This window comes from Equus caballus, chromosome 12, assembly GCF_041296265.1.
Source record: "Equus caballus isolate H_3958 breed thoroughbred chromosome 12, TB-T2T, whole genome shotgun sequence".
Taxonomy (NCBI): domain Eukaryota; kingdom Metazoa; phylum Chordata; class Mammalia; order Perissodactyla; family Equidae; genus Equus; species Equus caballus.
In genome coordinates this window covers 39,193,445-39,221,068 of record NC_091695.1, presented here as the reverse complement: position 1 = coordinate 39,221,068, position 27,624 = coordinate 39,193,445, and the positions used below count along the sequence as shown (strand labels likewise).

Here is a 27,624-nt window from a genome sequence, read left to right as displayed (position 1 = left end):
TTATTGAATGAATGAGAAGACAATCACTAGAGCCCCAAAGTTGCCAGAGCCCACCCTGGTTACAAATGTCAGCCCACACCCTATGCCTTTAGAAGGGAAGAAACGCACCAAATGGAACTCCTGTGGCAGCCCGGCGTCCAGAACTGGCTGGGGCTCTGAAAGCCGCCTCGTGGAAGGTCTTCCTCTAACTGCAGGTGCTTGTTTCCTTTGGCACAGCAACGTGTAATTTCCCATTTTTAGAACAATGCTCCAAAGCACAGTCACAAAAACAACCTTCAGAGGGGGCGGTTTTCTTCCTGGCCCCTGCTAGAGCCCTGTAAAACAACAGTAACAAAGAGATTTTTCTTCAAAACACTGTTTGCATCTCTCCCTAAAATCAGGAGGGCATTTGTTAACTTTGCACAGGCTGAAAAAAGGTCCCCCCAACCCCTAGGTAGAAAGGCCTCCTGCCTGTGGGAGGGGTCGATTTGGAAACTTTTCTGCTGTTGGGTCTGTTTTGGTGTTGACATGCCTCCCTCTGTGAGGCTCCTATGTGGCAAGCGTGGAAAGGAAGCTTGTAGAAAGCCAGGTCTGTCCTTTGGGTGCCGCGTACGTGTCTGAGACCAGAAGAGGACCATGTATTCTTGCGAATGTGCAAATAGCAGACTGAAGAAGGTGAGGAGCCAGGAAGGGTAAGATGCACCCTTTCTAGTCTTAGTGACTTCCTTCAGCCATTAAGAAATCCCTTTCATTATCATCTCCAAATGACTGTCTCTCTGCTTCCCTCTCTCTGCTTCATAAACTGAAAAAATTGGCTCCAAGACTTCAGGAGTCCTTCACTTCCATTCTCCAACTACCCACACCTTCCTTTCCATCCCACCACCTCCACCCGCAGTCACACTCAACTCCTCTCCACCCGAACCTGCACATTTCTCTCCTCCCTGGCCTCCTGGCCCAGTGGCTTTCACCTTCCATGTGGGTCTGCACACCCCAGCTTCATCTTACACCTCCCTGCTCAAGAATGTTCAGCGAACAACCAGAAGGACCTGCAACTAGAATATACAACTATGTACTGGGTGGCCTTGGGGACAAAAAGAAGAAGAAGAAAAAAAGAAACTTAGCAACAGATGTTAGCTCAAGTGCTAATCTTTAAAAAAAAAGAAAGAAAGAAAGAAAGAATGTTCAGTGACTCCTTTTCCTATAGCAAAAGTCCAGCTTTCTTTGTGGGACCTCATCTGGAGCCAATCTTTCTTTCCAACTTTATCTTCCACTAGTCCCCACGTCAATCTTAGGTGCCAAGCAAAATGGCCGGCCCACCATTCCCAAACTCCACTTTTGCTCTCTAGGTACCACTTTCTCTCAATCCCCCGACTTAGAATGACCTTCTGGTCCTTTCCTCTCTCTGTGACTGAATCCTACCCATTCCTGAAGGTCCACACAAATATCATCTTGCTAATCAATTTAGTTGAAAATGACCTTCCTCCCCCATCCCTTACTGAAGCACCAAAATTTTGCCCCATTCCTTCAGTAGCTTCACTTTGTGGAGAAATTATCAGCAGAACTGTTTTTTCAAATGTGTGTTGAATGGCTTAGAGGAAAAAGAAGCTAAGCCTCTTTTAGAGGCTTGGAAAGAATGGAGGATCAATTGAGTGAGAGCTGTGACGTTTCTAGACTCCCCTTTCTAGAGTACTAGCTCTGATCCTGATGCTGGGCTGAGCACTTCTTAGGTGTGACTTCAATCAACCCTCACAGTGAAACTATAAGCTAAGTACCATGATCCCCTTTTTACGGACAAGGAAACAAAGGCTTGGAGAAATTAAATAACTTCCCAAGAGCCTCACAGTTTAAGAGGAGCAAAGCTGGAGTCCGAATTTGGCTCACAATATTGAATGCTATAGTCAATAGTCAGTGTTTCATTATCATAGAATTGGCAACACAGAATGGTTAGGATGAACAAGGTGGGCAGGAAACCACAGGTTCTTCTCCCCATTGAAACAAATTCATGGAAAGGGTGTGTAGGGGCTGGCCCAGTGGTGTAGTGGTTAAGTTCATGTGCTCTGTATCAACAGCCTGGGGTTCACAAGTATGGATCCTGGGCACAGATCTACACATCACTCGTCAAGCTATGCTGTGGTGGCATCCTACATATGAAACAGAGGAAGATTGGCATAGATGTTAGCTCAGGGCCAAACTTCCTCACAAAAAAAGAAAGAAAGAAAGAAAGGGTGTGTAAAGGAGATGGGTTCCCATTTCATATTTTTCTTTTAAGAAGATAGAGGGATTTATATGCCAACAAACTGGAAAATCTAGAAGAAACGGATAGATTCTTAGACTCTTACAACCTCCTAAAACTGAATCAAGAAAAAATAGATAATCTGAATAGGCCAATCACAAGTAAAGAGTTTAAAACAGTAATCAAAAACCTCCAAAAAATAAAAGTCCAAGACCAGATGGCTTCTCTGGAGAATTCTACCAAATGTTCAAAGAAGATTTATCCTTCTCAAACTATTCCAAAAAATTGAGGAAGATGGAAAAATTCCTAACACGTTCTACAAGCCCAACATCACCCTGATACCAAAGCCAGACAAGGACAATACAAAGAGGGGAAATTACAGGCCAATATTGCTGATGAACATTGATGCAAAAATCCTCAATAAAATATTGGCAAGCCAAGTATGGCAATACCTTAAAAAGATCATATGCCATGATCAAGTGGGATTCATACCAGGGACACAGGGTTGGTTCAATATCTGCGAATCAATCAATGTGATACACCACATCAACAAAATGAGGAATAAAACCCACATGATCATCTCAATAGATGCAGAGAAAGCGTTCGACAAGATCCAACAGCCATTTATCACTTTAAAAATTCTCAAGAAAATGGGTATAGAAGAAAAATACCTCAATATGATAAAGGCCATATATGACAAGCCCACAGCCAACATCTTACTCAATAGGGAAAAACTGAAGCCATCCTTCTGAGAACAGGAACAAGACAAGGGTGCCCACTCTCACCACTCTTATTCAACACAGTACTGGAGGTTTTTGCCAGAGCAATTAGGCAAGAAAAAGATATAAAAGGAATCTAATTAGACAATGAAGAAGTGAAACTCGCTGTATGCAGATGATGTGATTTTATATATAGAAAACCCTAAAAAAACCTTTTGGAAAACTATTAGAAATAATCAACAACTACAGCAAAGTTCCAGGTACAAAGCCAACATACAAAAATCAGTGGCTTTCATATACTCCAATAATGAACTAACAGAACAAGAACTCAAGAATACAATCCATTTACAATCACAACAAAAAGAATAAAATATCTAGGAATAAATTTAACCAGGGAGGTGAAAAACCTATACATGGAAAATCATAAGACATTACTGAAAGAAATCAATAATGACATAAAGAGATGGAAAGATATTCTATGCATATGGATTGGAAGAATAAACAAAGTTAAAATGTCCATACTACCTAAAGCAATCTATAGATTTAATACAACCCCACTCAGAATCCCATTGACATTTTTCATGGAAATAGAACAGAGAATCCTAAAATTCATATGGGGCAACAAAAGACCCCAAATAGCAAAAGCAATCCTGAGAAACAGGAACAAAGCTAGTGGCATCGCAATCCCTGACTTCAAAATATATTACAGGGGCTGGCCCTGTGGCACAGTGGTTAAGTTCACACGTTCCACTTTGGCGGCCCGGGGTTTGCCAGTTAGGATCCTGGGTATGGACCTATGCACAGTTTGTCAAGCCATGCTGTGGCAGGAGTCCCCCATTTAAAGTAGAGGAAGATGAGCATGGATGTTAGCTCAGGGCCAGTCTTCCTCAGCAAAAAGATGAGGATTGGCGGCAGATGTTAGCTCAGGGCTAATCTTCCCCCCGCCCCCAAAAAAGAAGACAAAATGTATATATATTGCCAAGTGCTTTATATAGACTATTTCACTTAATCCATCCAAACCACTCTATCAGCCAGATATATTCTCATTTTACAGGTGAGGAAACTGAGGCTGAGAGAGGTCAAATAGCTTATCTGAGTCTCACAGCTGCTAAATGTGGGAGCCAGGACTTGAACGGCACAAGCTGTGCTCTTGCCACTTGGCTTGGGATCTTAGCGTGATTCTTGGTGCTGCATCAAAGCTTTCTGTTTCACCTGCTACTTCCCTCAATCACAGAAGCCTTGGAAACCATTTTCCATAGAGAACTTCATCATGTATCCTGATATCCCAGGGACTCAAGTCTCCCCATCTCCTTCCTTTTTTTTTTTTTATTGTGGTCATAATAGTTTATAACATTGTAAAATTTCACTTGTACATTATTATTTGTCAGACACCATATAAATGTGCCCCTTCACCCCTTGTGACCACTCCCCACCCCCTTGCCCCTGGTAACCACTAAACTATTCCCTTTGTCTGTAAACTTGTTTATCTTTCACAAGTGAGTGAAATCATATGATGTTTGTCTTTCTCAGTCTGGCTTATTTTGCTGAACATAACACCCTTAAGGTCCATCTGTGTGGTTGCGAATGGGGCAATTTTGTCTTTTTTTATGGCTGAGTAGTATTCCATTGTGTATATGTACCGCATCTTCTTTATCTAATCATCAGTTGATGGGCTCTTGGGTTGCTTCCACGTCTTGGCTATAGTGAATAATGCTGCAATGAACATAGGGCTACATAAGTCTCTTTGTATTGTTGATTTCAAGTTCTTTTGATAAATCCCCAGTCGTGGGACAGCTGGGTCATATGGTACTTCTATTTTTAATTTTTTGAGGAATCTTCCTACTGTTTGCCATAGGGGCTGCACCAGTTTGCGTTCCCATCAGCAGTGTATGAAGGTCCCCTTTTCTCCACAACCTCTCCAACATTTGTTGTTTTTTGTCTTGGTGATTACAGACATTCTAATGGGCATAAGGTGATATCTAAGTGTAGTTTTGATTTGTGTTTCCCTGATGATTAGTGATGTGGAACATCTTTTCACATGCCTATTGGCCATCTGTATATCTTCTTTGGAAAAATGTCTGTTCCTATCCTCTGTCCACTTTTTGATTGGGTTGTTTGGTTTTTTGTAGTTCATTTGTGTGAGTTCTTTATATATTATGGAGATTAACCCCTTGTTGGATATGTAGTTTGCAAGTATTTTCTCCCACTTGGTTTGGTTTTTTTTGATCCTAGTTTCCTTTGCCTTCCAGAAGCTCTTTAGTCTGATGAAGTCTCACTTGTTTATTTTTCCTTTTATTTCCCTTGTCCGAGTAGACATGGTATTTGAAAAGATCCTTTTAAGGCTGTGCTTGTAACCTAGCTCCACCCAGCACTTACCCGCTGTCGTCCTGTCCTTGTGGAACTGACACCTGTAGAAGCACTAACCTCGGCAGCAGGAGTGTTAAGGGAGATGGGAGGTGGAGGTGAACCAGAGGCGCTGGGTGGCTGGCTGGAGGCGTCCAGCAGTTCTGGAGCTGGCCTCCTCCCTCTGCACAGCCTGCCCTCTCTGCCCTTGACTCTGCTCCTATGAGAATGAGTCTCAGAGCCTCCCTGAGGCAGGAGGGAGCAAAGCAGAGAGGCTGTGACCTACGGCTGCTCCCCAGGGCCACAGCTTGAGGTGTTCCCCACAGCCACCTCCCTCCCTGCTCCCCAGCACTGGGCTCCCCCTTAGGGTCTGGGGCTGCGAAGAGAACAGACGAGTCGCCTCCGGTCCCCAGAGCCACTGAGATTTATTGTGTCACACACCTGATTACTGCCTTGTGGGGACAGAGCAATGGGGGAAACGGAGGTTGAAGGCCGGGTGACAGTGGAACTGTCAGTGGTGGCGTCTGGAAAGAAGGCCACAGAAGCTGTTCTCTTCTCAGATACCTCAGAGCTGAGCTGGGCCACCGGCCGTGAGCAAGGAGCCACGGAGAGCTGGGACCTGCTGAGCCCGCAGTCCTGGCTCCCTGGGCTCTCCCGAGCTGCGAGGCTGCAGCCCCTTCATTCCTTTAGTTCCCGTTGGCGCTTTGAAGGGGCTCCTACTAGGAGGGCTTCTGCCTCCAGTGAAGGGCCTCAGGGCCTGAGCAGCGCTGCCTGGGGCTTGGCAGGTCCAGGGGCTTCCCAGCAGCTGGACGCTGGCCTCTGAACTTGCCTCTTGTGCAAGAAGGCTGGTCCCCTCTGAGTGGATGAGGTGACGGTGTGCCTTTCATATATTCAGTGCTCCACAGTTATTCAAATGCTTATTTGTTTATTTGTGACATTGAGAGGGCTTTAGGCCACTTGAGGCTTGTTCCTTGTAATTTATTTAGTCCTTGATTTGCCACTAGATTTGTGTATGACCTTGCCAGAGCTCTGGAATTGGGATTGGGATATATGCTTGTACTTTGCTGTTTAAGACTTTGCATACCTGTTGGAAAATTTGTCTCATAAGTTGAGACCATTAGCCTTAGTCTTTTTATGAATAAAATTCCCCCAAAAATACTGTGTACTAGAGCACATGGAGTAACAAGTCAATAATAGGTGTATCTGGGTAAATGTGTACCTGTATCCTTGCAGTGTATGTATCATTGCAACTTTTCTGTAAGTTTGAAGTTACTTTCAAAGAAAAAGTTAAAAAGGGTTTTACAAAAAGTATTGTGTTGCAAAATGTAGTGTGATGAACAAACTTCTGCTTCCTGGGAAGGACGAGTCAGGCCATCCAGAGAGAGTATATGCTGTAGACAGGTCATGGGAGTCCCCTTTGATAGGTCATGGTGTGTGGAGTCACTGGGCAGCTGGATGAAGGGTCCTCAAACTCCAGGTTGTGTCTGAAAAGGCATCTGGACAGGATTCCCAGCATTATAAAATGCACAAGTAGGGCAGTACACACAGTGAGAAAATGTTATGGAAGATTCAGGAGCAAACCAAGCATTTCTGATCTTTTTCTACCTTCTCCTTCCTAGGTTATGACACAGGAAAGAGATGCAGACATCACAGGATCATCAATTCATGGGAAGAGCTTGTGAACAAAGTGGAGGAAACGGTCTCTGATGCCCAGGGCCCTTTTCCATGTCTTGGGCCTCCCTTTGCATCTCAGAGCTTGTAGCAAACACTCTGAGCGCAAATTATGCATGGAGCGTTGCTGGCAGGTGTTCTTTGAGAGTAGTAAGGAGAGGTTCCATCAGCTCACACGTATCCCTGAGGAACATGAGGGCGTAAGTCTTGTATGTTCAGCACTGCATGATGACAAGGGAGGAAGTAATGAAACGACATGGAGGAATTTGCAAGATGAGGAACATGGGTGATTTGGGTACCAGCAGAGAGGCTTGCAGCTATGGATAAAGAACAGAGATATAGATGTCAATTTTTGATACTTCTTAAATGAAGAAAAATGATTTTTGATACATCCATTTCTTAATGACTGGAATGAGGCCTTTTTTAGATTTTATGCATCAATGGGAAAATATCATTTCTTGTAAAAATGAGGCAATGTGATTTCTGTTTTTCATCTTTATAGATTTAAACTCTGAAAATACTTCTCTTTGAATGTGCAGATGTGAAAAGAATTCGTTTGTGGTATTGGTGTCACATGATTCTTTGAATTCCTCTGAGGTATAAGCTAAAAATGACATTGTGATCTATCACCAAAATTATTTTTAACGGTTTTTCAGTCCTGGCTAAATTAGGTCCTGATGGGTTTTATTCAAAGCAAGGAATTAGAAACCATTTTGTATAGAAAAAATTTTGTGTACCACAAAATATTACTTTACATTTATGTTTTGAGTCTAGAGATTTGTACGTGTAGGTCAATGCTGTCTAACCTCTGACGGATGATGTATACGTCTTCTCTCTTTGTAAATTGGAACAAGAATGTGCATGGGGGGAGGTGGAACATGAGAACGATGTAACCACATGGTACATATATTGTAAAAGGATGTGTGGACATTATGATTCTGAAGTGATGCTTCTTAAGTGTTTCTATCCAGCATGTATGTGTTAATCAATTAGAAACTTAAGCCCTAGAGAATCCTGGGATTTCAGCCTCAGCCAAAAGGATACATGTGATCAGCACATCCTGTGGAGGACATGAGTCCAGATACCTTGTGTTCCTTGGGGATAAATAATATCTATCCCCACTCACCACCCTCCTATGCCATGAGTTCCAATATTAAATATTTAGGATTTTAAAATCACAATAATAGTCACTTAGATGTGATTGTAAAACAATAAATTAAGTGATTGAAAAGTACTTAATTCATTCTGAGAGAAATTCTGATGGAACCAGAGCCAAATTCTGAAGCACACTCTGTTACTTTATTTAGGATAAATAAACATTCCTTGTTGGCAGAGTCAAGATTCAGTTTGATATTTGACTGTGGGAATGAGGTATTTATTTTGCTTGACTTATTATTTGCATCTTTTCCTTTTTGTTGTGTACGTGTAATAGCTGACATTTACTGCCAGACACTGTCGAGCATTTTTCCTGTGTTAATTAATTTATCCTACACAAATCCTATGAGGTAGGCACTACTATTATCAACCTTATTTTACAGATGAAGAAGCTGAGGCTGAGAGGGTCAGCACCTTGCTGATGTCCCTATTAGTAGAAAGTGCCAAAGCTGATCTTGAACCCAGGTAGTCTAGACCTAAAGTCGGGCTCTTCCTCACCACTCAATAAATGAATACATCCTAGTCCTGAAAGATCCAAACTGAAGTTCAGAATTCAAAACGAAGTGTAAGAGTGGCCACTTAAGATTCTCCTATGGGCTGGAATAAATGTGTAGGCTTATTTGAGAATAGTTGACTTTAACTTTTCTAATATTTCCTTCAGGAAGAAGGTGTGTGCCTCCATTTTTTGATATTTCTTTTGACTATCTGTGAGTAGTTTCATGATTTTATCCTTAAGGGTTTGGATACAGCCGTTTATGTATATTTCAATATATTATTGTTGCTGCTGTTGTTAATATTGCCAATGGCCTATTTTTTCTGATATGTCATGTAATGGTAATTGTAAGTTTATGGGAAAGCATTTGAGATTTATACGCTGGTCTTGTGTTCAGCTATATAATGAGCATTCATCAGTCGTAATAGGTTTTTTAGTGGATTATCTTAGATTTTCCTGATAGTTGATCAATGATCTATATGCAGTGATCAATTCATTGATTCATTTTTTCACCTGATTTTTTTTATTGTTTGAAGAGAATCTTTTAACAAGGTGTTCCCTTCATTTTTTTATAGTCTTTATTTTTTCAGAGCAGTTTTAGGATCACAGAAAAATGGAACAGAGAGTGCAGAGAGTTCTCATACACCCCTTACCTCCATAAATGCACAGCATCCCCCAGTGTAACATTCCACACCTGATGGTACATTTGTTACAGCTGGTGAACCTACACTGACACAACAGTGTCATTCAGTCAATGAGTTACATTAGAGTTTACTCTTAGGTTGTACATTCTATGGGTTCTGACAGATGTATGATGACATATATCCAGTCTTATAACATCATACAGAATAGTGTCACTACCCTGAAAATCCTCTGCACTCTGCCTATTCATCCCTTTCTCCTCCCTGATCCAAAAAACCACTCGTCTTTGTCTGTCTCCATGGTTTTGCCTTTTCCAGGATGTCATAGTGTTGGGGTCACACAGTATGTAGTCTTTTGGGTTGGCTTCCTTCACTTAGGAATATGCATTTAAGGTTCCTCCATGTCTTTCTGTGGCTTTCAGCTCATTATTTTCAGTGCTGAATCCCACTGAATTTTAGAATTATATTCCACTGTCTTAATGTACCAGTTTCTTTATCCATTCACCTGCTGAAGAACATCTTGTTTTCTTCCAAGTTTTGGCAATTATGAATAAAGTTGCTATAAACACCATGTGCACATTTTTGTGTGGACAAAATTTTCATACTCATTTGTGTAAATACCAAGGAACACCATTGCTAGATTGTATGATAAAAGTATGTTTGGTTTTGTAAGAAACTGCCAAACTGTCTCCCAAAGTGGCTGTGCCATTTTGCATTCTCATCAGCAATGAATGAGACTGTTGCTCCACATCCTCGCCAGCATTCGACATTGTCATATATGATCTCTTTTAAAAAAAGAAAAGGAAAGAAAGAATTGAAGAGAGACACATGAAGGAACAGAGGAGCCATCAACTAGAAGAATTCAACTGAGTCAGAAACTGAGATAGAATTTAACTGTCATCCACCTCCATTCTATCTGACAGGTCAACACTACCAGGCATCTCAACTTTTTTCTTTACCATTCACATACCATCAGTGGCTGAGCTTGACCTACGTGCTTCCAAACTGTGCAAGTTTGAACAAATTTCTTTCTTTTTTTTGTTTTAAAGATTGGCACCTGAGCTAACAACTGTTGCCAATTTTCTGCTTCTTTTTTTTCCTCCCTAAATCCCCCCCAGTACATAGTTGTATATTTCAGTTGTGGGTCCTTCTAGTTGTGGCATGTGGGATGCTGCCTCAACATGGCCTGATGAGCGGTGCCATGTCTGCGCCCAGAATCTGAACCAGTGAAACCCTGGGCCACCAAAGCGGAGTCGGCGAACTTAACCACTCGGCCACGGGGCCAGCCTCTGAACAAGTTTCTTACTTTCTGCACTTTAGTTAACTCAACTGTTAAAATGGGAAATATAATAGATTTGCAACAATGATTGAATATGCTAAATTGTGTTTACATATTGTTTAGCCATGGTTAGTGACCAAAAGATATTGCTACTCTTTTTATTACCAGTCATTATTAGCTACAGAAGGTTTTGCAACCCAAAGGACCTGTATGGAGGATAACAATAGTATGTTTCCCAATATCATCAGCTCACTGTTAGTTTGATGATTTGATTTTTATCGAACATTTTATTCTCCCTCCACCTAGTCTTTGGCAACCACCATTTTACTCTCTTTCTATGAATTTGACTACTTTAGATACTTAATTCAAGTGGAATCATACAATATTTGTCTTTTGGTGACTGGCTTAACTTAGTGTCTTGTCCCCAAGGTTCATTCACATTGTAGCATGTGACGGGATTCCCTTACTTTATAAGGTGAATATGAATAATATTCCATTATATGTAGACACCACATTTTGTTTATCCATTCATCTGTCCTCCAAAACTTGGGTTGCGTCTACCTCTTAGCTATTGTGAATAAGGGTGCTACGAATGTTCGTAGCAACATGTGCAAATATGTCTTTGAGACCCTGCTTTAAATTCTTTTGCATATATACTCAGAGGAAAACTTGATTGATCATATTCTAACTCTATTTTTATTTTTTATTTTTGCTGAGAAAGATTGGCCCTGAGCTGACATCTGTGCCAATCTTCCTCTATTTTATATGTGGGTTGCCGCCACAGCATGGCTTGATGAGCGGTGTGTAGGTCCACGGCTGGAATCTGAACCTGCAAACCCCGGGCCACTGAAGCAGAGTGTGCAAACTTAACCACTACTCCACCCGACCAGCCCCCTATTTTTAGTTGTGTGAGGGACCTCCAGACTCTTTCCTTAGCAGCTGCACCCTTTTACTTTCCTGCCCAAAATGCACGTGTTCCTATGTGAAGAACACCCTTGCCAACACTTGCTATTTCTTCTTCTTCTTCTTCAATGGTAGCCATCATAATGGCTATGGAAAAGTCATGTGATTTTTGTCTTGAGATCTGAAAGACAGCAAGAAAGCATTGGGGCAAAAAATCTAGATGTTTCTCACCTCACCCATCCACTCTGCCACCATTATCCGTAGAGTGAAATGGAAAATCTCCTTATTTTGGCCCATCCTGTCTCCAGTCACAAAGCCTCACCTAGTCTCTCATTTACTACTGTATGTTTCAGGGTAACCTGGGTTCCTGATGTTCCCTCAACAAGACACGTGGTTTATGCTGTCTTGTCCTCCTTCATGCTGTTCTCTCAGCATCCCTCCTCCAAAAATTTCTCCATGACAAAATTTTATGTATTCCTGAGTGCCACTCAGATATGCTCCTCTCTACAACCAACTTCACTTCCCAATGGCTTTAGTCAGAATGGCCCACACCTCCCTGGGCGTTTCCAAAGAGCACTCTGCTCGTGGTTGGGAGAAGCAGAGGATGAGCCCCTATGGGCTTCTCTACTGCTGGGACCCTGAGGCCACAGAAAGTGTGATCATCCTGATTGATAGGTAAAATGAAAGAGGAGCTTCCTTTAATCAATTTCGAGCTTGATTTGATTTAAACTCTCTTTGATACTTTTGAAACATTAGAGCTGAGTAGGAAATTAGTAGTTGGAGAGGTAGCCTTCATCTTCAAACTTGCTCTTCTACTCTTAGGATCCTGAAAACCACTTATTTCTTCCATAATTGTCACCATGCTACTAACCTTCTTCCCTCAACTGCCCAAAGACAAATGTGGCATACCAAGCATCCTTTTACACTAAAGATGCACTCTAACCAAGTTGGTGTTATGTTAATTTACATTCATTCATTTATTTAAGGAATATTTGCTCGTATTCCTCTCTGTGCCAGGCCCTGTGCTAAGTAAAGATGAGCAAAATAAGATACTGCCTTGAAATTAAGGAGCTAAATTCCAGGGGAGCTCCCATCAGTTAACTCATTATACATTTGAAAGCTACAACCTTGGTAATTGCTACGAAGGAGAGGTTTGTGGTGCCAGCAATGTCTGTAAATGGGAACATTGACCCAGTCATTAGAGACTGTGACAGAGATGGATGGCATCAGCCCTATGTGGGGAAGAAAGGGCTGGAAGCCAGACCTTGTGACCTGCCACATGCCACGTGGGCAGGACCAGTGAGGCTTTCTAGCTACAAATAGCCCTGGGCTCCCCAGGCTCCTGAGGCCAGCTCCTAAAGCTCATCATTTGCTAAAGCGGAAAACTCAAAGCAAATAAACAACGATGAGGCTGTCCCTGTCTGTCCTGCTGGTCACTCTGGCCCTTTGTTACTATGACGGTGAGTATCATTTCTAAGCAGTCCAGCACCAGCTGTGGTAAGTAACCTTGTCTGAACTGGGTGAACTTAACTGGGATGATCAGATCAAAATCCAAACTTTTTTCTCTACTTGTGAACTAGCCCCCCGAAAGCCCAGGGCTCATTTTATCAAATCCCAAAACTCTGGAAGTTTTACAAAAAATCATTGCCAGCAAATTTTAGGAGTTTTCCATCTGAAGCCTGACTCCTTGTCTGTGATCTGTGTTTGAGAAGCAGTATGACATCATAAGATTTGGGTGGGAATCTCGGCTCTGCCACTTACCAGTGCTTTGACTGAGCAAAATACTTGATCTCCCCAAGTCTCCTCTTGTCATTGGGTTTCAGAGCTACCAGCAAGTGTAGCTATGACAACAGAGAGGGATGAAGTGTGTGAGGAGTCCAGCTCTAGGTATCAAGCAGACATCTCATAGTTGTCAGATGTTCTCCTTCCAGAAATTTTTAGGTGCCAGTTAAGTCCGCAGCTTTTTAACACATAGGTTCAGACTCATAAGATATTACAGCTGGAAGGGTTTTTGGAGAGCTCTCAGTTCAAAAGAGCCAGTGTTCTCTGAATCTCTGAATGATAAATCTTCAAATGGGCTCTGTGAATAAGCAGCAGTCTACAAACATTACTAGTTTTTTAGGATTAAAAACAGGAATTGTAGTAGAATTAGCACAGTCATTAGGGCTACATTTTCTATTTATTTAGATTAATTCTAGCTGTTTATTCAACAATGCTTTTCCATGTCTTTATACCCTCGATACCGACCCAAGTCTTGTTGGGTATTCCTTTTTCATCTAACTTTCTAAACCTCCTCCTCTTTCCCTACGTGGCCTCTGATCTTACCCTCTCCAAATTATCTTCATATGATCTTCATAATTTACTGTCTGACCAGGGGTCAGGTCAGAGCCTGGTAGGACAGGTCCAGAGCTGCAGGCTGGTTGCAAAGACTTGGGGGGATGGAGAATCTGGACCAGAAAAAGTGGTTACTTCAAGTCTCAGCACAATTCTAGTGGGGTCAGGAATAAGCCACACTTCCCACCTCTCACCTTCTCTAAGGAATTCTATACATCACTGCAGAATAGAAGAGGCAATCTTAACTTTGTGTGTAAGCTTCAAATGTGTTCAAACTGATTCACTTCATTTTTTTTTTAAAGCTTTTGAGCTATGTCTGCATCCAATGACATAATCCTATTTGTTAATTTAGTCTCAAAATAGTGTCTTCTAATGTATAAATAGTTTACTTAATCATCTCAAGATTTGTTCGTCTTTCTCTGATCTCTGGTAAAATCTGACTCTACCACTCACCTGAAAAATCAATTACTAAAGTCTCTTCTTCTCCAATATCTGAGACAAAATCAGGTGTCACTCTTTTTTTCTCAATTTTATTGAGGTCATAATAGTTTATAACATTGTGACATTTCAGGTGTACATTATTATTTGTCAGTCACCATACATATGTGCCCCTTTCCCCTTATGCCCATCCCTCAACCCCCTTCCCCTCTGGTAACCACTAATCTGTTCTCTTTGTCCATAAGGTGTCACTCTTTTGACAAGGAAACCTTAATTTCTTGAAATAAGGGAAAAGTGAATTTCAGCAAACCAGGAGAGTCTTGGGAGTAGTGGGTGTACTTTACAAAGGATAAAAACTGAATCAGGCATCAGGATACCTGGTGTCCAGTCGTGGCTCGGCCCCTTGCAGTGCGACCTTGAGGAAATTATGACCTTGAGGGTCTCACATTGTCATCAGCAGAATGATGAGATGAAAATATAAAACCCCTGGGTTTCCTGTCTAGTCCTAATTTCAGGAGCCACAGAAAAATCGACTTTCCTTATGTCAGTTGTATTTCTTTTTCTGCTGATCTAGCTGGTGGAGTTATTTGTCCAGCCGCTGTTACAGATACGACTGCATTCTTAACCTTCAACAAACCTCTGTACAAGCTACAGGCTGGTAGATTTGATGCACCTCCAGAAGCTGTTAAGGCCAAGTTGGAAACAAAGAAATGCGCAGATAAGATCTCCATTGGGAACAGATGGTTAATTCTAAAAGCACTGGTAACTTCTTCCTTCTTAACGCATGGATGCTTCTGCTCAGGTGAACAGACAGGAAGGAGGTCAGGGTGCTGCTCTTGGGGGAACAGATGGTAGAGGCACCTGCCTTGCTGCTCACCTCTGATAGGATGACCCGTGGTCACAAAGTGGATGATAACAGTACACCAGTTGAACAATACCCAGGCTCACAGAGCATCTGGGCCTGCTCCTCCTTCTCAGGTCACCTTTCTGGGTTGTAGGTTCCCAATAATGTCCGGAGGAGCAGGACACCTGGGGCCCCATGCAGTGATGTTGAAGGGCCAAAGCACTGCTGCCTCCCTGCCTGGGAGCTTTCCTGAGGGCGAGTTCCCTTACCCAGTCGACACAGTCCCTGTGGAATCTCATGGGGAGTGTTTAATGCTGAGATAGTTTGAGGGTGGGAATTAGCCCCTTCCCTCTGTGAGGATGGTGGGTGGGGTTAGCTGCGTTCTCTGCCGGCTTCTACAGAGATGAGGCCCACTCCTTGCACCTCAGTCCACTTTTCTACTCCTCACCTACGACTCGCCTCCTTATCTTGACCAGTGGGCAAAGACCCTCCTTGTTATATCTCCTGCAACCACATATGAAGGTGAAACACTTAAATTATGTCTTTGTCAAAAAAGCAGATATTTAAAGGTACCTCTCAGTCCATCTACCACTGGATTTGGGTCATGAGGTTCAGCTGCCAATGCCCACAGATGCTGGATTCTCAGTGCTGAGAAGCAGATGTGCCATCAGGTTGAATTTCCACATGCTGAGCCCGGGAATCTCCTGAGAGCAGTACTTCTCAAGTCCTCTCCCACCCCTGTCTGCATCCCTCAAACTTGTGTCCCCTTTGGAGTGGAATAGTAGAGTTGTCTGACCTGGGACATCAGAGAAAAGAAACCCTGGGCTGTTCTGTCCAACCCTTCACCCCGTCCTTCCATGGAAACCTGAGTCCTACTCTTGGGTCACCTCAGGGTTTCTTTGCTGGACTATGGAAATGGTCCTTTCCTGACATGCATGGTCAGTTGTAACTGTACCAGGTCTATTTAGTTTACCTGAGCACTGGGGTCCTGTCTGCTATCTCTCGTTTGCCCTTTGTTGGTTGAAACTTCATTGACATCTTGATGTAAACAATGGGCTGTGTTAATGTGTCACCTCCAGGAGCATCATGAATAACCTCCTTTTTTTCTTTTATTTTTCTGTTTCAGGCAAAAGCAGTTTCGAAAGGTGGTTAGATTGATTTATCAAAAATTCTATCACAGTACCTCTGTCTTTCAATGATCTGATCTTCACTGGAAAATGTAAAGGTTTCAACATCTTGCTTCAATAAATTCCTTGCCCTGCACTCCTCTACTTGTCTTGTGATTATCGAACAGTCTTTGCCTTCGAGTTGGGGTGGTTTTCGTCATGAAGTGGCCATTGTGTGTTGTCACTAGTAAATTTCAGAGACCCATCGTCCAGTTACCCACGGCAGCCTGAGCTGCCTGGATCACAAGAGGAAATATTTGGTCACGAATCATTTTGCGTTACTTTACAGATTTCCCATTTATGTAGTCATGAGTGAAAAGGATGGTTAAGGGTAAAAAGTAATTAAATCATTCCTGCTACTGGTCTTGCATTGAGGGATACCTGCAACCCAACTGGCTGCCCAGTCACATGGTTCCCAACCAGCAGCATCACTACTATTTTGGCCTCATCAGAACCACAAGAAACCTGCTTGGCCCTCTCCCTTCACTGTGGTTTCAATCGCATGAACTGTCCAGAGTAACTTGTTTTCATCTACCTCTCAATTTATAGTGAATATCCAGGGTTCGATTTCAGTCAACTCTTTTTGACTCTGTGCACTCACTCACATGGCTCATCAATGACTACACCACTCACCAACAGCTCAAGCTAATACTTCCTCCCTCAAATTCTCCCAAGAGCTCCAGAAACAACCACCCAGCTGCCATCTGGACAACTCCATTCCAGCATGCCACAGTTATTTCTGAAGGAATATGTAAAATTGAACTCACTCTCTGCCTGCAACCTGCTCCCCTTCCATGTGTCCCGCATCCTGGCCAATGGGCCCACCACCCAATGAGGCAGCTGACTCAGAAAGTTTGGATACATCATAGGTTCTGGGTTAGTTCCCAGTGTCTGCTCTAACACACTACCACGCACTTGGTGCCTTAAACTAACTTGATTTCTTAAGGTTTGGAGGACAGAAGTGTAAAATCTCTAACACTCTGCCAAAATCGTTGTGTCAGGAAGGCCACACTCCCTGTAGAAAGTCGAGATGAAAATGTCATAGCTGCTTCCAGCTTTGGTGAATGATGGTATTCCTTGTCTTGTTCCCACATCACTCCAATCTCTGTCCCGTGAGGCCCCTTTGCTTTCTCCTTTGTGAGTGTGTAAAATCTTCCTCTGCTTCCTTCATACAACATATATGGGATTGCATTTAGAGGACACCAGAAAATTCAGGATAGTCTCCCCATCTCAAAAACTGTAACTTTATCACATCTTCAAAGTCCTTTTTTTGCCAAGGAAGGAAATTATTACAAGCTTCAGGGATTGAGATGTGGATATTTCAGGGAGTTTTATGAGCTTTGTACTGCTCATTTAGCTCCGGACATCAAAGAATCCACTATGTTCTGCCCCCTCTACAGCCACAGCATCACTTCCTTTTTTTTTTTTTTTTTTTTTGCAGTAACATTGGTTTATAACATTAGATAAATTTCAGGTCTACATCGTTATATTTTGATTCCTGTGTAGATTACATCATGCTTACCACCCAAAGACTAATTACAATCCATCACCACACACATGTGTCTAATCACCCCTTTTGCCCTCTTGCCTCCCGCATTTCCCTCTGGTGACCACTAATCCAATCTGTCTCTATGTGATTGTTTGTTGTTGTTTTTATCTTCTATTTATGAGTGAGAACATATGGTATTTGACTTTCTCCCTCTGACTTATATCCCTTAGCATAATACCCTCAAGGTCCATCCATGTTGTCACAAATGGCCAGATTTCATCTTTTCTTATGGCTGAGTAGTATTCCATTGCACACCATCACTTCCGAGCATGCCCTGCTTTCCATCTCTACAGCCATAATCACAATCCAGTCTTAGTCCTTCCTGGCTTGCGGGAAAGTCTCCCCAGTGCTCTCCTGGGCTCTGAGATACTTTCCTGCAGCACATCATCCTCATTGATGCCAAAGTGACCCTTTTAAAATAAAATGCAAACAAGATCTTATTTCTGTAATCCTGAATTACTAGTGGGCACATGTTTCCAAACGTTTCAAGTAGCAGAGCTTATTATTAATCGTAAACCCACACTGAAATAATAGTAGGTATATTTATACAAACTCTGATAGAAAAACTAGAAGAAAACTATTATCTACTAATATACATTATCAGCAATGCTTTTACAGTAAATGTGTATTTTTATTCACATCATGAAATATGCACATTTAAATTAGTCCCTGTGTTGTGAAACACGTTATGTATTCGACATACATACTGCACTTGGTGGAAACAGGGATTCATAGAGCTCTTGAAACATCCTGAGAACCCAGATAGGAATCGCTGCTGGAGGATCCAGTCCCACTGTTGGCATTGCGCACTAGAACTTCCATGAGCTCATCTCCCTGCTCACCAATGATTCTGTGCTCAGCCGCTGTGGTCTATATGCCATTCGCTTATGCATCACATTGAATGACAGCCTTGCACCAGTCCTGTTGTGTCCCCTTTGCTTCTATATCCTTCCCCACACAGGACAGTTGACATCTTATCTATAGGATATTTCTCATCTCATCTTCTGTGAAGTCCCCTCTAAGTCCCATAACCTAAACTAAACTTTATACACATACAGACATTTTACACTCAACAACACACAGAGACACACACAATCCGACATGCACACAGAATCAGATAAACACACAGAAAAGCAAATAGACACATATACTTGCATACACATCCCTCTACTATCACTTTATCTTTCTGTGAAATAATATTCATATCACAGAGTTGTTTGATGATAAATTGAATAAATTGATAATATAAAACAACAAATATTATAAAGTATCATTATTATTTCTAAAACACGAAGAGTTTACATGCAACAAGCACCCTTATGGTCCAGACCTTCTCCTGGAAGGTTTACCTCTTCTGTCTCACATATTCTTTACTACTCTCCAGGAAGGTAAAAGATATTCCCTCCACTGACTGTAGGGATGAAGAATGTCCTACCAGTTGTTCATCAACCCTGGCTCTGTGTTAGAAGTAACTGGGAATATTTCAAAAGCAAGTGATCCCCAGGCCCCATATATATCAATATGTCTGTTAATAGAACACATGCTATCCCCATTTCCTCACCTCCGCATTCTACAGGGGCAGCTAACCTGTGAATAGGGAGGAGGACAAGACTCTCCAAGAGAGTCAGAGAATCCTAGCATCACCAAAGTGGTCACCTTCAGATCTTTCTTTGGCCACTTATAGCCCTTCACATCTGGCAATTGTAGGTCATTCATGAGTTTCACTGTTACAAAGCAAAAAAGAAAAAAATTTAGGGTCTCGTATGGGAAGATCATCCTTCATAGGCTGCTTTTTAAGAATGTGGGTTCAGATAATGCAAGTCTGCAAAGGTTGGGGCTAGGAGGAGAGAGATTTAGAGGTTTAGTTGCCGTGTAATGGGTACAGACTTTCTCTTTGGGATTATGACAGTTTCTGGAAATAAGGGGTCATGACAACATTGTCAATGGACTTAATGCCACTGAATTGTATACTTAAATATGGTTACAATGGTAAACATTATGTTACATGTATTTTACCACACAAACAAAGACCACACAGGCTGAGCTCTCCGTGAGGCTGCAACAAGACGAATGTAATGGGAGCAGAGCCTATAATTTGATCCCTGCTGGACATACTCTCTCAGAACTGTTGGCACCTCAAAGTCTAATTATGTTTGCTAGCAATTCTGTTTGAATGGTCTCCTGGAGTTTTCTTTGCTAAAGATATAACTAAATTTTTTCTATTGAGTTCATAATAGTTTACATCAATGTGAGATTTCAGTTGAACATTATTTCGTGACTGTCACCACGTAAGTGCTCCACTTCACCCCCCGGCCTACCCTCCACCCTTCTTCCCCTGGTAACCACTGAACTGTTTTCTCGGTCCATGTGTTTGTTTATATTCCACATATGAGTGAAATCTTCTGGTGTTTGTCTCTCTCAGACTGGCTTATTTCACTTATCATAATTCCCTCTAAGTCCTTCCATGTTGTTGCAAATGGGATGAATTTGTCTTGTCTTTTTTCTGGCTGTGTAGTATTCCATTATATATATCACATCTTCTTTATCCATCATCAGTCGATGGGCACTTGGATTGCTTCTATGTCTTGGCTATTTTGAGTAGTGCTGCAATGAACATAGGGGTGCATATGTTATTTTGGACTGTTTATTTCAAATTGTTTGGCTAGATACCCAGTAGTGGGATGGCTGAGTCATATGGTATTTCCATTTTTCGTTTTTTGAGGAATCTCCATACTGTTTTCCATAGTGGCTGCACCAGTTTGCATTCCCACCAGCAGTGTACGAGGATCCTTTTTCTCTACAATCTCTCCAACATTTGATATTTTTAGTCTTAGAGATTACAGCCATTTTAACAAGTGTAAGATGGTATCTTAGTGTAGTTTTGATTTTCATTTCCCTGATGATTAGTGATGTTGAACATCTTTTCACGTGTTTATTTGCCATCTACATATCTTCTTTGGAAAAATGTCTGTTCATCTCCTCTGACCATTTTTTGATTGGGTTGTTTGTGTTCTTATTGTTCGTTTGTGTGAGCTCCTTGTACATTATGGAGATTAACTCTTTGTCAGATACATGATTTGAAAACATTTCCTCCCAGTTGGTGGGCTGTCTCTTTGTTTTGATTCTAGTTTATTTTGCCTTGCAGAAGCTCTTTAATCTGATGAATTCTCACTTGTTTATTTTTTCTTTTGTTTCCCTTTTCTGAGAGGACATGGTATTTGAAAAGATCTTTTTTAGTTCAATGACAAAAAGTGTACTATCTATATTATCTTCTAGGAGTTTTATAGTTTCAGGATGTATCTTCAAGTCTTTGATCCATTTTGAGTTTATTTTTGTGTATGTCGTGAGATAGTGGTATACCTTCATTTTTTTGCATGTGGCTGTCCAGTTTTCCCTACACCATTTATTGAAGAGACTATCATTTCTCCATTGTATATTCTTTGCACCTTTGTTGAAGATTAGCTGTCCATAGATGTGCGGTTTTATTTCTGGGCTTTCAGTTCTGTTCCACTGACCTGGGTGTCTGTTTTTGTACTGGTACCATGCCATTTTGATCACTATGGCTTTGTAGTAGACATAACTAACTTTTAAGAAACTCTGGTTCAAACTCAAGTACAAAGGATTGACTCATCCAGAGTCCTGACTTTATCCCTTGAGGTTTCTAATTCTTCCCCTTGACAAGTCCTATCACACTCTTTCTAGAATCTACTCCTCAAGTATCTTCTCCCCACAGCCATCACACTCTCTATGACAAATTCAATCTTCTGAACACAGAGCTCTGGTTTTTTCACAACTTCACTGAAAGCAAATCTTCAATGCTATTTCCTATGATATGAAGCTCAATGTTTCCACTCAAAAATTAGAATATTCAGGCCTGTATAATAATTAAGACTATATTATTTCAAATTAAGACTTCTCCTTCCTTCTCTCCTTTGCTTCTACTTTTTCTCTCCCAGCTGCTAAACATAGTTTCTGACAGTTTTAGGGCATAAGAAAAGGAAAGAGCCAGTAAGATAAGAAAGTTGTGAACTGACTCATACTCTTTCAGGATTGGGACAGGCAGATCTTTCTCTCATGAAAAACCTTAATGGGTCTTAAAAATATCCAGATTATGGTGGCACCAGCATCATGGTGTAGTGATTATTCCCTTTGTCTCTCCCCTCTAAGTTACAACCAATCAGACAGCCATTTCCCACAAAGGACTCCCTACACAGTACAGCAGAACACCTAAGAGATCTATGCATCCATATATCTGAAGGTGGGTGGACTGGACCTCCAGGAGGCAGTGAATCTAGGGGAATAGCCATTGCCCTTCACCATCAACAGCAATCCAAAATGTAGATCCCTACACTGGATCACATGCCTGCACACAGAGACTGCAAGAGCAGACAAAGCATGCAAGGTTGAGATCCTGCCCCCTCAGTGGCAGGTGGTGCATACACCCTGAAGACTCAAGACACAGGGCTGAACCAGTGACCCAGAAGAAAATAACTTATAAAGGAGTCCTCATCAGGCTTTTAGCAAATTTCTCAGCAGAAACTCTCCAAGCTAGGAGAGAGTAGAATGAAATATTCAAAATATTGAAAGACAAAAACTATCATCCAGCAATACTCTATCCAGCAAAATTATCCTTCAGATATGAAGGGGAAGTAAAAGCTTTCCCAGACAAACAAAACCTGATGGAGTTCATTGTCACTAGACCTGCCTTACAAGAAATGTTGAAATGAGCCCTCCTACCTGAAACAAAAACAGGAATGTTTGCAAAGCTTTGAGCAAGGTGATTAACTGACAGATAGAATCAGAAAATTGCTGCTCTATGCCAGAACATGTTAGTTAACAATTATAACATAAAGGCTAAAGGGAAATAAAGCATCAAAAATATCTGCAACCACTTCAATTTGGCCACTAACTTGTGACAACCAAACATGGAAGAGGAAGAGGAAAAGGACAGAATTTGCATAAACTAAAGGAGACAATATGCTATGAGCAGAAAAAGGACTAACTCAGCTCAGAGATCTTTTATACAAACTTCATGGTAACCATGCAACAAAAAATCAGAGCAGTGTCCCAAATCATAAATAAAGATAAAACAGAGGAAAACATCACAGAAAATCACCAAGCTGAAATGGCAGACAAATATAAAAGGAAAAAGAAGCAATGGCAATTTGAACAACCAGAAAACAAAAGATAAAATGGCAGTATTAAACCCTTATTTATCAACAAACACTCAGTGGAAAAGGATTGAGTTCTCCAGTCAAAAGACACCGAGTGGCTGGGTGGATTAAAAAACAAGACGCAACAATATGCTGCCTTCAGAAGACACGTTTCAGCTCTAAAGATCAATATAGGCTCAGAGTGCAGGGATGGAAGATGATACTCCAGGCTAACGGCAACCAAAAGAAAGCAAGTGAGGCCATAATTAAATCAGAAAAAACACACTTCGAGACTCTTCAGATAAAAAGAGTCAAAGATGGACATTATATAATGATAAAAGGCACATTCCACCAGGAAGACATAACACGTCTTAATATATATGCACCTAACAGAGGAGCTAAAATGATGTAAAGCAACTATGAACAGACCTAAAAGGAGAAATAGAAAGCAATATAATAACAGTTAACATCCCACTTACATCAATGCATGTATAAATCAGACAGAAATTCAACAAGGAAATAGCGACCTTAAATGAAACACTAGACCGGGTGGACATTTTATATGTGTATATATGTACTGTTCCATCAAAAACCAGCAGAATATGTATTCTTCTCAAGTGCAAATGAAATATACTCAAAGATAGACCACGTATTGGGAAACAAAACAAGCATCAATAAATCTAAGAAGAGTGAGATCGTATCAAGCAGCTTTTCTGACTACAATGGTATGAAAGCAGAAATCAACTGCAGGAGGAATGCTGTAAAATTCACAAATATGTGGAGACTAAACAACGTGCTACTGAACAACTATTGGATCAATGAAGAAATCAAAGGAGAAATAAAAAACATACCTGGAGAATAATGAAAATGAAAACACAACATACCAAAACTTATGGGATGCAGCAAGAGAAATACTATGAGGGAAGTTTAGAACAATACAGGCCTACCTCAAAGAACAAGAAATATCTCAAATAAGCAATTGAACACTCTGCTTAAAAGAACTAGAAAAATAAGAAAAAACAAAGCCCAAAGTCAGTAGAAGGAAGGAAATAACAGAAATAAACGAAATAAAGACTTAAAAAAAATCAATAGAAAGGGACAATGAAACTAAGAGCTGATTCTTTGAAAAGGTAAACAAAATTGACAAACTCTTAGCCAGACTCACTAAGAAAGAGCAGATAAAGTTCAAACTAATAAAATCAAAAATGAAAGAGTAGAAATTGCAGTGGACACCATAGAAGTACAAAGGATTATAAGAGAATACTAGGATATATGATTTGCAAATATTTTCTCCCAGTTGGTGGATTGTCTCTTTGTTTTGTTGATGGCTTCCTTTGCTGTGCAGAAGCTTTTAAGTCTGCTGCAGCCCCGTTTGTTTATTTTTCTCCTGTTTCCCTTGCCAGAGTAGACATGGTGTTTGAAAATATACTGCTAAGAGCAATGTCAAGGAGTATACAGCCTATATTCTAAAGTTTTATGGTTTCAGATCTTACATTCAAGTCTTTAATCCACTTGAGTTAATTTTTGTGTATGGTATGGGAGAATGGTCAACTTTCAGTCTCTTGCATGTTGCTGTCCAGTTTTCTCCATTGTGTGTTTCTCCATTTCTGTCCAATCCTTTCTCCATTGTGTGTTCTTAGTTCCTTTGTCAAAGATTAGCTGTCCATAGTTGTGTGGTTTTACTTGTGGGCTCTCAATTCTCTTCCATTGATCTGTGTGTCCATTTTTGTGCCAGTATGATGCTGTTTTGAATACTGTAGATTTGTAGTATGCTTTGAATTCAGAGATGTGATATTTTCAGTTTTGTTCTTTTTTTCTCAGGATTGCTTTGAATATTCAAGGTCTTTGCTGTTCCACATAAACTTTAAGATTTAAGATTCTTTCTTCTATTTCCATGAAAAATGTCAGTTGGATTCTATTTGAGATTGCACTGAATATGCAGATTGCTTTAGGTAATATGGACATTTTAACTATGTTTATTCTTCCAATCCATGAGCATACTGTATTTGTTAATTATTTATAACAGTTCTTTGTTGGATTCTTTAGAGTTTTATACATATAGTATCATGTCATCTGCAAATAATGACAGTTTTACTTCTTCCTTTTCAATTTGGATACCTTTTATTTCTTTTTCTTGCCTAATAGCTCTGCCTAATACTTCCAGTATTGTGTTGAATAAGAGTGGTTAGAGTAGGCATCCTTGTCTTGTTCCTGTTCTTAGAGGAATAATTTTCAGTTTTTCACCATTGAATATGACATTGGCTGTGGGTTTGTCATATGTGGCGTTTATTATGTTGAGGTACCTTTCTTCCATACCCATTTTGCTGAGAGTTTTTATTATAAATGTATGTTGAATCTTGTCAGATGCTTTCTCTTCATCTATTGAGATGATCATGTGATTTTTATTCTTCATTTTGTTACTGTGACTTATGACAATGATTGATTTGCAGATGTTGAACCATCCTGAATTCCTGGAATAAATCCCACTTGATCGCATTGTATGACCCTTTTAGTGTATTGTTATATTTGATTTGCTAATATTTAGTTGAGGATTTTTTCCCTCTATGTTCATCAGTGATATTGGCCTGTGGGAGAGAAACAAACAAACAAACACATAGAGAAGGAGAACAGTTTGGTGGTTACCAGAGGGAATGGGGTGTGGGGGAGGGTGAAAGGGGTAAAGGCCACATATGTGTGGTGATGGATGGAAACTAGATTTTTGGTGGTCAACACAATGCAGTTTATACAGAAGCTGAAATATAATAATGTACACCTGAAATTGACACAGTGTTATAAACCAATGTGATCTCAATAAAATAATTTTGTTAAAAAGTCCATATTACTAATCCTCTTATCCCTTTCTGGCTTAGTAAACCTGTATAGTACAACAGAGATCTCAGGAAGTATTAAAATTATGACAGCTGGAAAAACAATAAAAAAGTTCAAAGACGATTAAAATAGCAGAACATAAGCAGTGTGCAGTCATCCGTTGCTTAATGATGAGGATACATCCTGAGACACATGTCGTTAGGTGATCTCATTGTTGTGCAAACGTTATACTGTATTTACACAAACCTAGATGTGATAGCCTACAACATACCTAGGCTATATGACATTAATCTTATGGGACCATCGTCATATATGTGCTCTGTCATTGACTGAAAAGTTATGTGGTTCATGACTGTACATAGTGGAAAAAATAAATAAATATGAGAGAGAAGGAAAGACTGTTAAAGCACCCCTCCAGGATGTCCAACTAATAGGATTTCAGAAGGAGGAGACCACAGTGGGAACAAAATCACAAAAAATACTACAAGAAAATTTCCTCAAACTGATGACTATGAAATTGAATAGCCCACTCATTCCTCACATCAGAACATATCTTTGTGATTTTTTTGAACATCATTCTATAAAAGGAAGGTGTTCCTTTGGGAAAGAGACACGAAATCATTTCCAAGGATGGGGAATCAAAATCAAATTAATACAAGTCTGGAAGACACAGAAATAATCCAAAAAAATTCAGGGCTCCTAACTGTGCATGAATATAACTGTATGTGCAGTCAACTATCACTTAAGCATGAAGACAAACAAAGATATTACAGAAGTGCAAACCTTCAAATATTTTATCTCCAATGAGCTTTATCCCAGATGATGTCAGATGATCTACCAAAAAGAAGGAGTAGAAGAAGAAAGATAATCATGGAATCGGTAAACACAGGATATAACATGATTAATCAGGAGAGGACTGTGACAAGCAATATTTAGAGCATGTCGTTACCAGGCAACACAGTGAGGAAGTTGAAGGTGAGTGTGAGACAACGTGATCTGTATAGGACTGGACAGGGGTCTAGTGCTCCTCATTGGAGCTGATGTTCAATATTTTCATTTTTGAACAATGCCCGTATATCACTATTTTAAAATAAAAATTTTGTAAAATACAATTAGTTGTAAGATAGAAAAGAAAGGAAAGGACAGGATCAAGAAGGAAGGGCAAAAACAAAACAAAAAAACAGAGCAGAAGCAAAATTTGGCAAAAAATCAGTTATAATGCTGCAAATGATCTGAGGTCTATGTGGCATCTACACTCCAGCAAATTTAGGAGAAACTTGGTGTATTTTGTGGAAAGAATTAATGGTTTTCTTTAAGGAAATAATTATCTTGTTAAATTATGAGACATAAAAGTAAGAACTGAAGAAAATATGAGGCACGTCGCTGGAATGAGATTCTACCATAGAGATTAAAGGCCTGTGAAAATGCAAGGAAAACAAAGCCCTTATGAGCTTGCATACTTGGAGCTTGCAGGAAGGAAGACTTTGTGAGGAGGTCATGGCTGAGCTAGATCTTGAAGGACAAACTGGAGCAGGATGACAGAATGGAGAAAGTGTGGGGAGCATCCAGGCAGAGGCACAGCCATGAAGCTGAACTCCACACACTAGAGGATACAGATGCCCACACTCCTGCCAGAGTCTGTCTGTATTGGGGCTCCACTCACGGTCCACTGTGTGAGGCTATCTCGCACTACTGACCTTTCAGCACAAGGGCAAATGCTTTTAGACATTTCTCTAGCAGGTTGTTTAGCAGCATCCCTGGTCTCTACCCACCTGATGCCAATAGGACAACATCCACCCTGTGGAGACAACACAAACATCTCTAGACATTAACAATATGGACAGGGGTGGGTGGAAGGAGGGAGTAAATCAGCCCCAGAAGAGAATCACTGCTCT

General features: G+C 40.7%; 1 protein-coding gene and 1 long non-coding RNA gene across 3 annotated transcripts; both read left to right on the top strand.

The window, feature by feature from the left end:
* Positions 1-270: 270 nt before the first annotated feature.
* On the top strand, positions 271-8,623 carry LOC138916914 (uncharacterized). Its single transcript, XR_011424210.1, has 2 exons — positions 271-654; positions 6,894-8,623. It is a non-coding gene; the product is annotated as an uncharacterized lncRNA (long non-coding RNA).
* Positions 8,624-12,729: 4,106 nt separating this feature from the next.
* Positions 12,730-16,295, top strand: LOC106781472 (secretoglobin family 1D member-like). 2 transcript variants are annotated; one of them, XR_011424209.1, is made up of 3 exons: positions 12,730-12,876; positions 14,763-14,990; positions 16,159-16,295. XR_011424209.1 is itself a non-coding variant. In XM_023654203.2 (3 exons), exons 1-3 carry the CDS (start codon positions 12,822-12,824, stop codon positions 16,183-16,185), a joined length of 270 nt encoding a protein of 89 aa, XP_023509971.1. In that variant the 5' UTR covers positions 12,730-12,821; the 3' UTR covers positions 16,186-16,295. The 2 variants fall into 2 exon arrangements, 1 of the variants encoding a protein (XP_023509971.1); XM_023654203.2 differs by having other exon boundaries at positions 14,763-14,950.
* The last annotated feature ends 11,329 nt before the right edge of the window (positions 16,296-27,624 follow it).